Source organism: Strongylocentrotus purpuratus, unplaced genomic scaffold, assembly GCF_000002235.5.
Source record: "Strongylocentrotus purpuratus isolate Spur 01 unplaced genomic scaffold, Spur_5.0 spur5_scaffold_21, whole genome shotgun sequence".
Lineage (NCBI taxonomy): Eukaryota > Metazoa > Echinodermata > Echinoidea > Camarodonta > Strongylocentrotidae > Strongylocentrotus > Strongylocentrotus purpuratus.
In genome coordinates this window covers 19,251,340-19,264,611 of record NW_022145607.1, presented here as the reverse complement: position 1 = coordinate 19,264,611, position 13,272 = coordinate 19,251,340, and the positions used below count along the sequence as shown (strand labels likewise).

The window sequence follows — 13,272 nt, the reverse complement described above, 5'->3', positions numbered from 1 at the left end:
ATGTATTTTTTGTCTGCTGGAAACTTTAAAAAATAAATTTCCAGTTTGTTCTCTTTTTAAAGCAGAACTCTCTTTGAAATTGCCAAAGCAATTTCAGAGCTGGTAATATCCTCTTCGAGAGGGAAGAAAATACATTTTTATTGAGATAGTGGGAAAGGGGCAGGATAAGATTTCAGAAATGGGAGATGGGGAGAAAAGTAAATGAGGTTGAAGATTTAAATCGATGTCATCAGAAAGACAATGTAATCTCTTTGAGATACTTTGGAACATGGTGAACTCTCTGAGATTAACAGAGCTACAATGTAAATTACTTGAAGCTCTCATGCACCCCCCCCCCCCTTTGGCAAGGGTACCGATGCACTATTCAACATTATGAACATGACATACTGTACAGACATGTATGCAATCAAACTCAAGTAGAGAGCATTGAATGAGTAGCACATCATGGTATTCCAATCACTGATTTATCTGAGCAATCGTCCCTATCAAAGCCTGATTGATCGAGGTAGTCTGCTTGATGCGAAATTTGTCAGGCTCTTTGTATACACTGATTGATCGAGGTAGTCTGCTTGATGCGAAATTTGTCAGGCTCTTTGTATACACTGTACATGTAGCTGTAGCTGTACAAATACATGTTTGAAAAACAGCCAGTAAATGCTCTATATCTACAGGACTACACGGACAGTCAATGTACATGTTTATAATGTCAGCAGGCCTTTATGATTTATCATTCTGTTTGTCTTTCCTACATGTACATGTACCTGCACATGTCATATTCCTAAACTTCACTGAATATTCTCCTGCTTCTCCTGTTTTTGAATATACTGGACTCTTTCCCTCTTTATTTGTCCTAGCTCACTAAACTCTCGATTCTTTTATACCATTGTAAGTTTAATAAAAGTTGTTGAAAAGGTAAGACTACATGTTGTATACATTGTGTTTGTTAAGCCAGTTTTTCCTCTGTATACTGAAAAGCATGAATTGCATATGAAGTAACGACCTAACTGAGCATTTCTTAGTATTTTATCCAAGTAGGCCTAATCTTCAGGAGACCGATTTCATGGCTATTATCAATATCACTTCATGTACAATGGGACCAGCCCCTAAATCTAGAGCCATGGCCGTATAGTTTAGGCTATCATATGTACAAGCATAAATGTACATGTACTGTAGGACCTACATGTACTGTACATGTAAATTGGAAAGTGAAAACCATGAGAATGAGTCTTTTTTTGTTCTCTTTCTTTCTTTTTCCTTCTGTATGCTGAATAAATAGCTGATTAATTGCAAATAGAGTACAATGTAAATTTACTTTACAAGGAAGAACAGACCACACCTTTTTTGTGTGTAGATTGTCTTCATTGTTATGCATAGTATGGACTTTATTTGCACCTGAAAAACTCACACGCAGACAAAAGGCACCATACCAAAGTCCTTCAGAAAGTCCTTCAGAAAGTATAAGTTATTTATCTGTTTCATGGATTGTTAGTCATGGATGATTGCATCATTTCCTAAACTGAAATAAGCAATTTATGCAAAATGAAAGTAATAAGGTCCTACAAGTACAAATGTATGTACATGTTGTTTACATATTAAAAAAAAAAACATCATTTGGGCTGTCCGCACAGCTGCACTATCATAATAAATTGAATACCATTTATATTATATTGAAAGACTTACTGCTACGAACGCCGTACAAACGATTTTCAGACTATGGAAATTCGGGAAGACAATGGAAAAAAAGGGAGATTTGTACGAAATTATCGTTCGTACGAACCTTTGACCAAAGCATTGTACATGTACAGTGTATACCTGTACATGTTAAGAGAATCCTACTTCTAAGTATGAAAAAAACTATTAAAAAAATTAGTTATAACAATAATATTAATAACTAGAAATTTAATTCGTCACGAAGACGAATAAGGTGGTCTGTCTAAGTCTTATGATAGAATTGAGAATGGGAGAAGTTATATAGACATGTAAACAATGATGATCATGATGACCATGATGATGATCATGATAGTAAAGGTGATGATGATGATAATGATAATGTTATATGATGATAAAAACGATAATGTTAATGATGATGATGAGCACAAGCATGATCCTGACATCTGATTGATAAAATAAGGAAATATTTAAATAGCAAATAGTCTCAGCTACAACATACTAAAATTTGGGAGAAAACTGTTGAATAACAACCGAGATACTGGTCAAAGCACCTTGTCATGCAGATTCATGTTTTGAAAAAAGTGACCTCTCATAGACATAACACGCAAATATGACAAATTATGCATTGTCGCCTTTAATGGAATATTTAACTATGATGACGTCAGATAAATGAAAAATAAATGGCATATTTCTGATAGAGAATTATCTCAGCTACAACATATCAAAATCTGGGAGAAAATCGATCACCGATAAGTGAGATAATCTCAAATAAACAAATACAAAAATGACGTCATCAACAAAATACATTTATTTGAGTTTAGATGCCAATATGATGACTTTATTTCACTTTGTACGAGTCAGGGTGGTATGAAATCATATCTCCAACTCATGCTTTCTCCAACCATGATATAAAAATTGGGGGTCAATGGACTATCTGAAGAGCTATTTCGATTTTTAAAATGGCATGTTTTTGATCAAATTTGCACTATATTGCCCACAGCAGTAAGCGCGGATTTTGAACTTTGACGCGCGCTCACGGCCTTATGAAATATGAAGAGTGACTGAAATTAATGTAAATTGTCAATTACGTTAAGAGGAATCCAAATCATGTAAACATTTTGAATTTGACCTTTTCCGCGCGCTGTGAGCGCGCACACCGCGCGCGGGGACACTTACGGACGGAAAATTTTGAAATGCTTAAAATGACCTGATTCGTACTCTCGTTTAATAGTTTAGTGATTTTGAGCAATTTTAAATTTTGACGCGCACATACGCGCGCGTCATGACCTTTATGTGACCTTTGATGACATGACCTGTTGACCCTTGACCTAAAGTATATGTGATATGAATATGAATGACCTTTGCTGATGCATCATGAAGATATGAAGGATAACTTGATTTCACAAAATGGCGCCTGGATGACGTCACGATAACCTAATGACCTTAAAAATGTTCCTGTCACGTCTCATGATAATGACCTATGACTGTGCCAAAATTGAATCAAATTGACATAACCAATCTTACGTTATCCGACACACAAAAAAGTGAAGAAATAAATAAAAATAAAGAAATAATAATAATAAAGAAGAAAGAAAATTCTGACGAAATCAATAGGTGGTCTGTTGATAACAGACCACCTAATAATGCTAATAACAATAATATAATAAATTACAGGTACAGGTTTATCAATTTATATTGCCAGGAGTTACATGTACATGTATACTGTACACATACTCAAACAGTCATCCAAATACATTGTATTTACTCTTTCAATTGAAGAGATTCACACCACTTGGCTACCGGTATTTACAATACAGATGCTTGCATAACCTTGGCACAATTGTAACCCAAGATATTTTGTGATGTAATCTAGAATTAAAAAAACTTATATAGTAACTACACCCTGTATTCGGTCAATATGAGAATTATTTGCTTTCAGTTTCATTTTTGTTTGTTGACTTGTAATTTCAAAGCATTGCATTGATCTGGAAGGAAAGAAAGAAAAAAGGATTGTTGAAGGTTGCCAATATAAATACAAGGTACAGTGGTTGAATTTTCTTTATTTTAAAGGCCCACTGCACTACTTGTAGCTACTTGCGCCCTCTATATAACAAACAATGCCTAATCGGTGACCATTGGTCCCCCATGATCCTCTTTTTCTAATGTTAACTGAGAGCTGAGTTAATGAGATAACCACCTGTCCAGTGACCTTGCAGGGCAGTCTAATCCCTCCTGTAAACTACGGCAGATAAGCTTTAAGAAGTGCTTTGAGGAAGAGATGGAGCTGTTTCACATGTACTGAAAATTCATTCTGAATCGAAGAATCTGAGAAGTCAAAATGTAATGACATTAATGCTTTTATACAGATTTATACACATGTACATGTATTTTTGACTTTTTTAAAAGTTAATGTGTTGAATTTGAAAGAGGATTTAAATGTGCTTTCTGATTACGTATCTAAAAATCAAGTCTACATAGTTTGAAGAAAAAAAAGGATTAAACCATAACATACATGTATCCATGGCTGACCACAATAAATACCTTTCTACCTTGAGGATTCTAAAGACAGGACATGATGAATTTGTTTGGAATGACAGAAAATACAAATTTCCTTAGCAACAAGCCACTAAAGAGGATTGTAAATATGCTCTCTAAGAATCAAGGGCACACATTTTGCAAATAAGGATTTAACCAGAGAATATCCATTGAGTTTGTTTGGAATTAAGACAAATTCCCATAGCAACAAGCCACAAAGAGGATTTTAAATGTGCAATCTGATTTTTAATTTTTGATATTTTAAATAGTATTTGGAGGTTTGAAGATGTTCATGTGCATGAAGGCCTATTCACAATTGTCCAAAAATAAAACCACAGCCAAGTCTGAACGTCTATAACAAGATGCACTTTTGAGCATTGTTTCAAATGAAAACGCAATACAGAATCTGCATCCCGTTTTAGTCTGAATGGCATATCGTAGGAAAAGTGTATGGGTAGGGCTTACTGTGAGGGTGCACTAATAATTGGCCAGATTTTTTTATTCATTGACCTTTTCAAATATACAATGTAATTTAATGTGATGTTTCTCTATGATGTTGTTTTCTAGTCTGTAGTCTGTACCATTCTTTCATTGTAAGTTGATTCTTTATATATGACATTTCTTTTAACACAAGTTTCATATAAATATCAATAATAATCTGAACAGGATATGAAACATACAGTAAAGTTCTGTATACCGGTACCCTCATTATAAATAACACCTTCACCTCCACCATAATAAAAAAATAAACAGCAAATGCACACTTCCACCAAATCACTTCTGTCTGTTTTGATGTGCCAATAAAATGCTCTTCATGATAGTATTTGCAAAGTGCATGAACCTTTCCTGTGCCAAGGTGATCTACAAAATGTATATAACGGTACATGTAATGGTTTCTACATGTAGTTGAACTGAATCAGAGACCTAAAACAATGAGCTGTAAAAAAAAATTCTACAATTCTATTCTAAGTTTGTGGACACCTACAGTACATGGAAAACACATACACCTGTAAATGTAAATCTCTTAAACCAGTGTTTATTTGAGGTGTCCACAAACTATGATTCATCACTTTATTGCAAAAGGCCCAATATTTCTATGAAGAATTATGTGGACAGTACACCTCAAACTCCATACACCTGTACGTACATGTACATATCCCAACATGAAATACAGACTAAATGTACACTTTTCAAAATAAACTCCTAATCCCATAAACTACATTTGTACATTCTGTGCACACCACTACAATGTGAACACAAAATGCAGGAAAAATGCTACATGTACAATGTACCAAAGTACAAATTTAAGATTAAGAATTTGAATTGCCTGGAAACTGAGAATGTCCATTAACTTTAAACATCTCTACAGTGAACATTTACATGCTGCACTAAATAATTGGAAATTTATACAAAATCTACCTTTCTAGCTACATGTAGCTTGATGAACAGATTTTATGTACATAATGAATATAGTTTGTAATGATTTGTAATCTACTTTTAATATGCAGCAGGTCTTGCAGGATGATCAATTCTAATTCTATCAACATATTGCTGTTATTTAGTATTTATTTCTGTTTGCGAAAGGATGATCCAATGGTACAACTTTTAGAAAGAGACTTGCATGCATTTACAATTTAGACTGTAACTAGTCTGTGAAGGAATTTTATTTTTTAGCACATTGTCTTCTGAGAGCCAGTAGGGTGTTTTTTAAAGCACTTCACACATAAAACCACTGAACACAATGGTAGCTTTAGCGAATGGAGTGGCACAAAGAGACGCATCCAGAACCAGATACCAATATATTTAAAGCTGCTGTCTGTGTCTGAAAGACAGTTTATGAGGTGATAATGATATCACATGTAATGATGAAATCCAATGACTCCTGAATTATCTCATTTATATGGGCTTTCATACAGGAGCCACCTACTCCCCATAGGCAATGGGTTAAAGGGCAAGTCCACTCCAAAAAAAAACAACACATAAATAGAAGCAGAAAAATAAAATTTTGATTGGTTTATCTGATTTTTCTGCTTCTATTGAAAGTACAGTGTACATTGTACATGTACACTGTAAATTATTTTGGGAGTGGACTTGACTTTAACCATAATCGAGGTAATTAATGAGTAGGTATTGAGTAATGAGTAGATTCATGTCCTGGCAATGTATTTCTATGCAACAACTTTCAAAATTACTCTTTTTCTTGCATTCCGGATGCATCTTATCGCGCCACTAAATTTTGCCGAGCTACCATGCAGGGACCCATTTCACAAAGCCTTCTTTCAATGACAAATGACAAAAGTCAGTGACAAATCTGCTGTAAACCAATCAAAAGCAAGGATTTCAGTAGCTTATAACAAAATCTGTCATTTGTCACTGATGACAAGTTTTGAGAAACGCCCCCCCCCCCCTAGATGTTCACAATCTTCAGGCTCTCATCAGACAGTGTGCTTTATATTGCAATGGAGAGAGGTTGGAGAGACACCAGGTTGTGTGCACAATACATTTGGGAGACAGATTATCAAATTGTTTGGCATTATTACCTCATCATGACCATTTGGAACATCACCTGTCTGCTAAAATGATAAGAAACAAAATATCACACAAGCACAAATACATTTTGTACATGTACAGTGAATGTAGCACATGTATGTACAGGGTAGGGTAAAATGCAACAAAACATTATTAATGAATAATGATATAGAGCAGGCAAGCACAAAACTTAAAAGAGAATAAATGTACACAATACTGCTTGGGCAGGGTATCAACTATCAACTATTCTATAAAACATCCAAAGTTAATTTTTGAAAGTTAAAACAAGCAGACAATAGGAAAAGTAAACATGCCCATTATTTGTTCTCTCTTCGGACATAAAATATGTAATTGAGTATAATCCCAAAGAGCATACATGTAAGTTTAAAACCCACATTGTATGACTTCATATACATTTATCTTAATAATCTACATGTACACTGTACATGTATGTACACTGTACGTAAAGCAGGTCCTCTGTGCAACTCAAAACACTAGGCCATACGCAAATTCAAAATTCCACTTATTCTTTTCTGTTTATCTAACAAATATTCTATTGTCGTAAAAATATGCTTTTGTATTTTATATAAGCCGCCCACAGATTCATACATGTACATGTCTTCATACGTGACACAGGTAAGATACAGGTTGCAGTTCACAGGTATTGAGATATTGCCTGCAGTGCCACACCTACTTGTATACCCTCTTGTACCTTGTACCTAAACACAAATTATGCATTGCAAGAATATTTATGAGATAAGGGATTTCACTGTACACATGATGTACACTTGCACAGTGTATATCTGATGTTATAGTCCTACATGGCTTTAAGTATTAATTTGTTCAGCATTTCTTCTTTCTAAAAACTGTTCTCCAATAGAACTAATTTTATATTTGTTAGTGATTTACAAATAGGCAAGGGATATACTGTACAGTAGTAGTCTTATCTCATGGATTACTAGTGCGCATAGTAAACAATGTGCATAATGGAAGATACAAGCAATGCATCATTGCTATTAATAGCTCACTTAGTATCTAGAGCCTCCCACACTATGCAATACTCACTGGTAATAATGTGTCATGTTGATTTTTGGGCAGAACATACAACAGGGACCTGTAAACACACATACATGTACTAGTATACTACACATTGCAAAAACCTAGCCTTTACTTTTCTTTGCATTTTCTTCTTTCTTTTTTTTTTTGGGGGGGGGGGGGGGAAGAGTTAAACTTAATCATCAAACATTTGCTTATTTTTTTATTTTTTTTATAGAGAAGATACTCTGTATACTAAAGAAGCAATTCCCTACACTGTGGTTTTCTAAATCCATCCTACATCTATTCTCCTCGTAATGTTTGCATATTTTGGATCCTAGAGTTGCTGAATTTTCATTTTCTTTCTATATTTAATATAGGTTTTTACACCTGTCTCCATTGATTAAAAGACATGTAAAGCACAAAGAGCAAAATAAAAACAAATTTTCAAAGGCAGTTCTTATCTCTAGACTGAAGATAAAATCAAAGCACATTCAATGTACATGTAAACACAAACAAATACATCGTACATTACAATTTACAAACGATTAAAAAAGGAATTTACTGGCATAATAAAATGTATTTGTCCATGAATGTACAGGTATATGCATGCAAAGTTGCAAACTTACCGCATCTTCACCGTCCAATGAGCCAGCATATTTGGAATGTTTGTACTTGCAAGCAAAATGAAGAGGGACCATCCCTCCTTCTCCTTTCCAGTTAACATCTGCAAGAATATGGGCAATAAATAAAACTCAAGTATTAAAGAAAAAACAACATCAGTGACCTTTAAAGCCCCATAGCTACATGTACTTGCTCTCTCTACTTCCCCAATTGGTGCCTGTTGGTCCCCCATGATCCTCTTTTTCTTATGTTAGTTAAGAGCTGAGTTTAATGAGATAGCCACCTGTCAGTGACCTCGCTGTGTGGTCTAATCCCTTCTGGCCCAGTAGTATTGACGGTCTTTAAATCCACTGAAGATATACATTGTAAATGTACATCCAATATGCATCCATTAAATACAAAAAATATATACATTTACAGCTCACATGATAGCATACAAATATCCCCACATTGTGAGAAAATAAGACTTTTCATGCTTAGAAATACTTTTCAGAAATAGTCATTATTTAAGCATACTGTGTACATGTACACATGTAGTAGTATTTGTAGCTACATGTACATGTATACAGGAACAATGTACACCTGTACACAGTACATGTATGTACATGTACATGTATGAGTAAACAAATCTAACCGCAAAGATGCGGTTGAGGTAAATTTCTACATGTACATGTATATCTCATGGAAGGAAGAACATAAAATTCGAAAATAGTTGCATATTATTTCTTGATTAGTATTTTTCGGCCTCCTGGCTCCACCAATGAAGAGACCTGAGGCATTATGTTTTGGGGTTGTCCGTCTAGTGTCTCTGACTCATTTTTAATTTTTTAGAACCGACAGATCATTTTGAAACTTTGTTTGAAAAAAGGGGGAAAATTACCCGATTGAAGGTGATTTTCAAGTTCCTTTTTTAAGTTGTATAATATTTTGTATATATACTGTACATGTATACGCCAACATTTAGTAAGACTTCATTACACTACAACCTCGTGATATATTTAGTAATATTATTTTAGGCCTCAACATTAACTTTTTTGCTGTTTCCTGACTTTGACTTGAGGTTATTAAACAAATTATGTTTTTGTTTCTTTTACGTTTAAATTTTTATTGAAATATCCTACCTGCTCCATTGTCGACCAGCATCTTGACCACAGGGAGATGGTTATATCTGGCAGCATAATGTAATGGACTGATTCCATTCTCATCAAGGGCGTTTAAGGCTTTCTTCTTACGCTTTATGATCTGATTTATCAGTCTCTTTAGAGTTATGGCGTCTCCATCACGAGCAAGCTGTAGAAGAAAAAGAAAAGTAATAGTAAAGATTAAACAAATAAAACAAATGTGGGGGAAAAAGTTTGTGGAAGATTTACAAGACACAATTAAGCATATTTTTTAAATTTAATTTGGAGATAAACACAATGTGCTAATTATCAAAACTAACTTAATTAATATAGGGTGGACTTCCCCTTTCACAGGTTACATTTGTAATTTTGTATAGTGATCATAAGGAAATGTTATTGGGAATTTCATCTGTAAAGTGTGAGTTTTATATCTGTATGTATGTGTAGTGAACATGTGAAATCTGAGCTGTCAACTTCATATGCATCACTGCATACTGCACATGTACTGTACACTGTACCATGTAATTGTACACACGTGCAGTACCAGTGTATTGTATGTGTTGAGCCAAATCAATCAGATTTCCTCTGAGCCACACCAAATATCCTGTAATTACCCGCAATTACTTGTACCGGTATTACAAATGAATCCTTCAATATCTTGTACACAAGCTGACATTGGATTCCAAAGGCAAATTTATGACCCTATGAAGTGTACATGTATGATCACTCCAGATTGTAACCTAATACTAATGTACATTTTGTACCAGTACATTGTACATGATGTACAAAATACCACATTGAATTAAATAATAGAGATGTTTAACAATAATGAGTTCTAATAATATTTCATATTAAATGGTGCATTTCATAATTCTCCGATTGTACATGGAAGGTGCTGGGAACTGACAAATACAATGTAATTTGCATTTTATAATCTGATTGGCCCTCTTTACTGTTTGTACTTACATGTAAACAAAGCGTTTGTTTACAATGTACTTTTATAGCAGATACCAAAGGACAACACAGATAATACAGCCTGAAGCATACACTGTGCCTACAGTATGTGTATGTGTTCAGGGTATACTTTTAGTACTTGAAGGGCATGGTGCACAGTGCACTCTATCCATTAAGGACACACCCTCTGAAAGCTATACATGTGCTGTACATGTACATTATTTATGTCCATGGTTACAGTTACAATTTACGTCTCCAAGAGATGTTAAGGGTGCAGCAGATAAAGGGATGTAATTCCCCTAAAGTAGATATTCTTTGATTTTTAAAACTAACTTTATTTTCATTATTGCAAAGGTGAAACTTTGATTGGACAAGGTTAGTAATGATTATTATCAATTACAAAACGTTTATTATAAATATAGCCTGGCATAGCACCTGAAGAGCTCTCCGAACGCTGCTGAGATGTGTGACATCACAGGTTGGACATGATTTGCACAAGCAGACGATGTCCCATCACATCTCACACATTTTCAGTGCCTGTTAAATCATCTTCTCTTGAGTTCTTTCTCTTACTTCGATCACTACCGTCAGGCTAAATGTTATCTACCTTTCCTAAACCCACACATGGTACAGTTGTATCCTTTTGATGAAAAATGCAGCGACAAAAAAATGAAGGAATCTGTCGCTTGTAAACAAAATAACACGCCATTGTATTTTCAGCTTCATACACGGTATGTTTAGCGTGACAAGACGGATCAAATGCCGTCCATGCTATCTTTCATCGTCGTCTGCTTGGGCAGTATTGGTGCATTATTTGACGTCATTAAAACATCATTTTCTTTTGGCGAATTTCTGGTTTATCGCTGATCTATGCTTTGGAGGTGGTTTTATTTGTATTTTAAAAAATCACCCAATTTGTAGTTGACCTAAAACTTGAACGAAGCCATCTGTTAGCTTTAATACTAGTTTCTAGTGATATTTGTGATTTTCTTTGAATGTCATGATGTACATTTGTACATGTACACCTGGGCATCGTTTCACAAGACCGTTATAAGTACAAGTTCGAAGGTATTGCATTGAAATGTTCATTAACTTTTATCACACATTTCAATAGGATGTCAGCGATTTTTGTACTTGTATATGATGTAGGCCTACTGTATGTGGTTTCGTGAAATGCTGATAAGCTGAACAAATACATGGTAGTGCCACTTTAACTCTTTCCTCCATGTAAAATGTACATGTAGGAGAAGTCTATATAATTCAGCCCAATATTTAAATAAACAAACACGTTTATAGCACGTAACTTAGTAGGGAGGCCAATACCAAAATCAATCAGCCAAGCATGAAGTCTTTCATCTACGGCCCAAGTATAAAAATACTTTTAAAATGTTGGGGGCTACTTTTCAAGCTTGCTTGCATAAAAATAACACTCTTTAATTTGTTTTGCATTGAACTGTAGACAGTCTATGCAAAATTTGGGGGCTCTTTTGGGCATTTCGGGGGCTAATTCGCCTCGAGCCCCCATGTATTTTTTTCCCTGCTACGGCCGATCGTTAACGAAACGGAGTTAAGTCTTTTGTCAATTCTGTTTATTGCTACGGCAGGCAGCCAGTGAAAACGAATTTGTTGGATAAGTTATGAAAATGCAAGCATTACTTTAAACAAACAGAACTTTTTTATTCCTAGCACATTTTTCCTGATTGATGTGTCATATGAAAAGGCAGGAAACAAACTTTCTAGAAATGCAATTTTCTCTTTGCAATTCAGATGCACTGTCCGCCAAATGAATTTTTGGTAATGGTAGGCCTAGATCTACCCTTTCTTCAAATTGATTTTAACCACTCATGCGTGAAATATGCATCATATGAGTTGCCTCAAATGAAAGAGGATCTAAGCTAAGCTTTACAAATATGTGTCATTATATTAATTATAAAAATTATAAAACATCGATAATTCTCAGTTTCCTTTTTTCTGGGACGCATTGTAATAGGTCTAGACCTAGTCTATAGACTAATCCCAATTTATGTTTGTATTTATTTGTAAAGTGGTCAGAAAAAGTGGTCTTGCATTAGTCGCAATCAATGCCAAGTAGATCTATTACAGACCTGATGAAGCGTCACTCCAAGATCTTCTGAGCTTTCCCAATGCCGGAGCACTGTTGCAGTAGGTTGAAACTCTTCTTGACCAGTACCAGCAGGCCTGTAATCGGGCATCGTAACTGAACGTCTGTTATGGTCGCTGCCCGTTCTGTACTTTAGCTCGTACGTTGTATCCTTTCGCTCCAACTCCGACATTGTGCCTTCTTCGTTTCCACTCTTCTGCTGATCAGGGGCAACTTTTGAGGACCGCAGTGTAAATGGCGGTATAACAACACGACTGGCACTCGCAACACTAGCTTCACTTGGAATCCGGCATATATTTTCAGGTTCTCCGGAAACAGATTTATCAGAAATCTGTTCTTGGGCTTGTTCTTCCAGTCTAGTTCCTCGACGAACTTTCCTTAACTTCCGAGACTCTCGCAGCGGTGGCAATGCTGAGGTCGAGACGTAGACGTGTGCCAAATCTTTCCCTTCACCTTCACGCACAACCGCAGGCAGTGCAACTGAGGGCTTGATTAGTATAGCAGACTCCACTGTCTCGTCTGTATCGACACAGTCCAAATAGTCGAAAGAATTACGCTTCTCCAGGGTGATTATTTTGCGTCACAAACTGTATACAAAAGTTTCACGTCACAGCTGAGTAGTTAGTAGGAATGGGTTAAAGGTCCCCCTTTTTACGATAACACTGGCACTGTCGCTCCTTC

The 13,272-nt window shown here is 35.4% G+C and overlaps 1 protein-coding gene across 1 annotated transcript in view; it reads right to left on the bottom strand.

Annotated features, from left to right (window-relative positions):
• The window catches only part of LOC765070 (transient receptor potential cation channel subfamily A member 1 homolog), a 20,894-nt gene extending 7,622 nt beyond the window's left edge, over positions 1–13,272 (bottom strand). Inside the window, exons 1-4 of the mRNA XM_030994221.1 lie at positions 12,575–13,272; positions 9,516–9,684; positions 8,400–8,497; positions 6,747–6,779 (exon numbers count right to left, since the gene is read on the bottom strand). Coding sequence (XP_030850081.1) covers positions 6,747–6,779; positions 8,400–8,497; positions 9,516–9,684; positions 12,575–12,763 — 489 coding nt within the window. The 5' untranslated portion in view covers positions 12,764–13,272. The remainder of the gene's footprint in view (positions 1–6,746; positions 6,780–8,399; positions 8,498–9,515; positions 9,685–12,574) is intronic.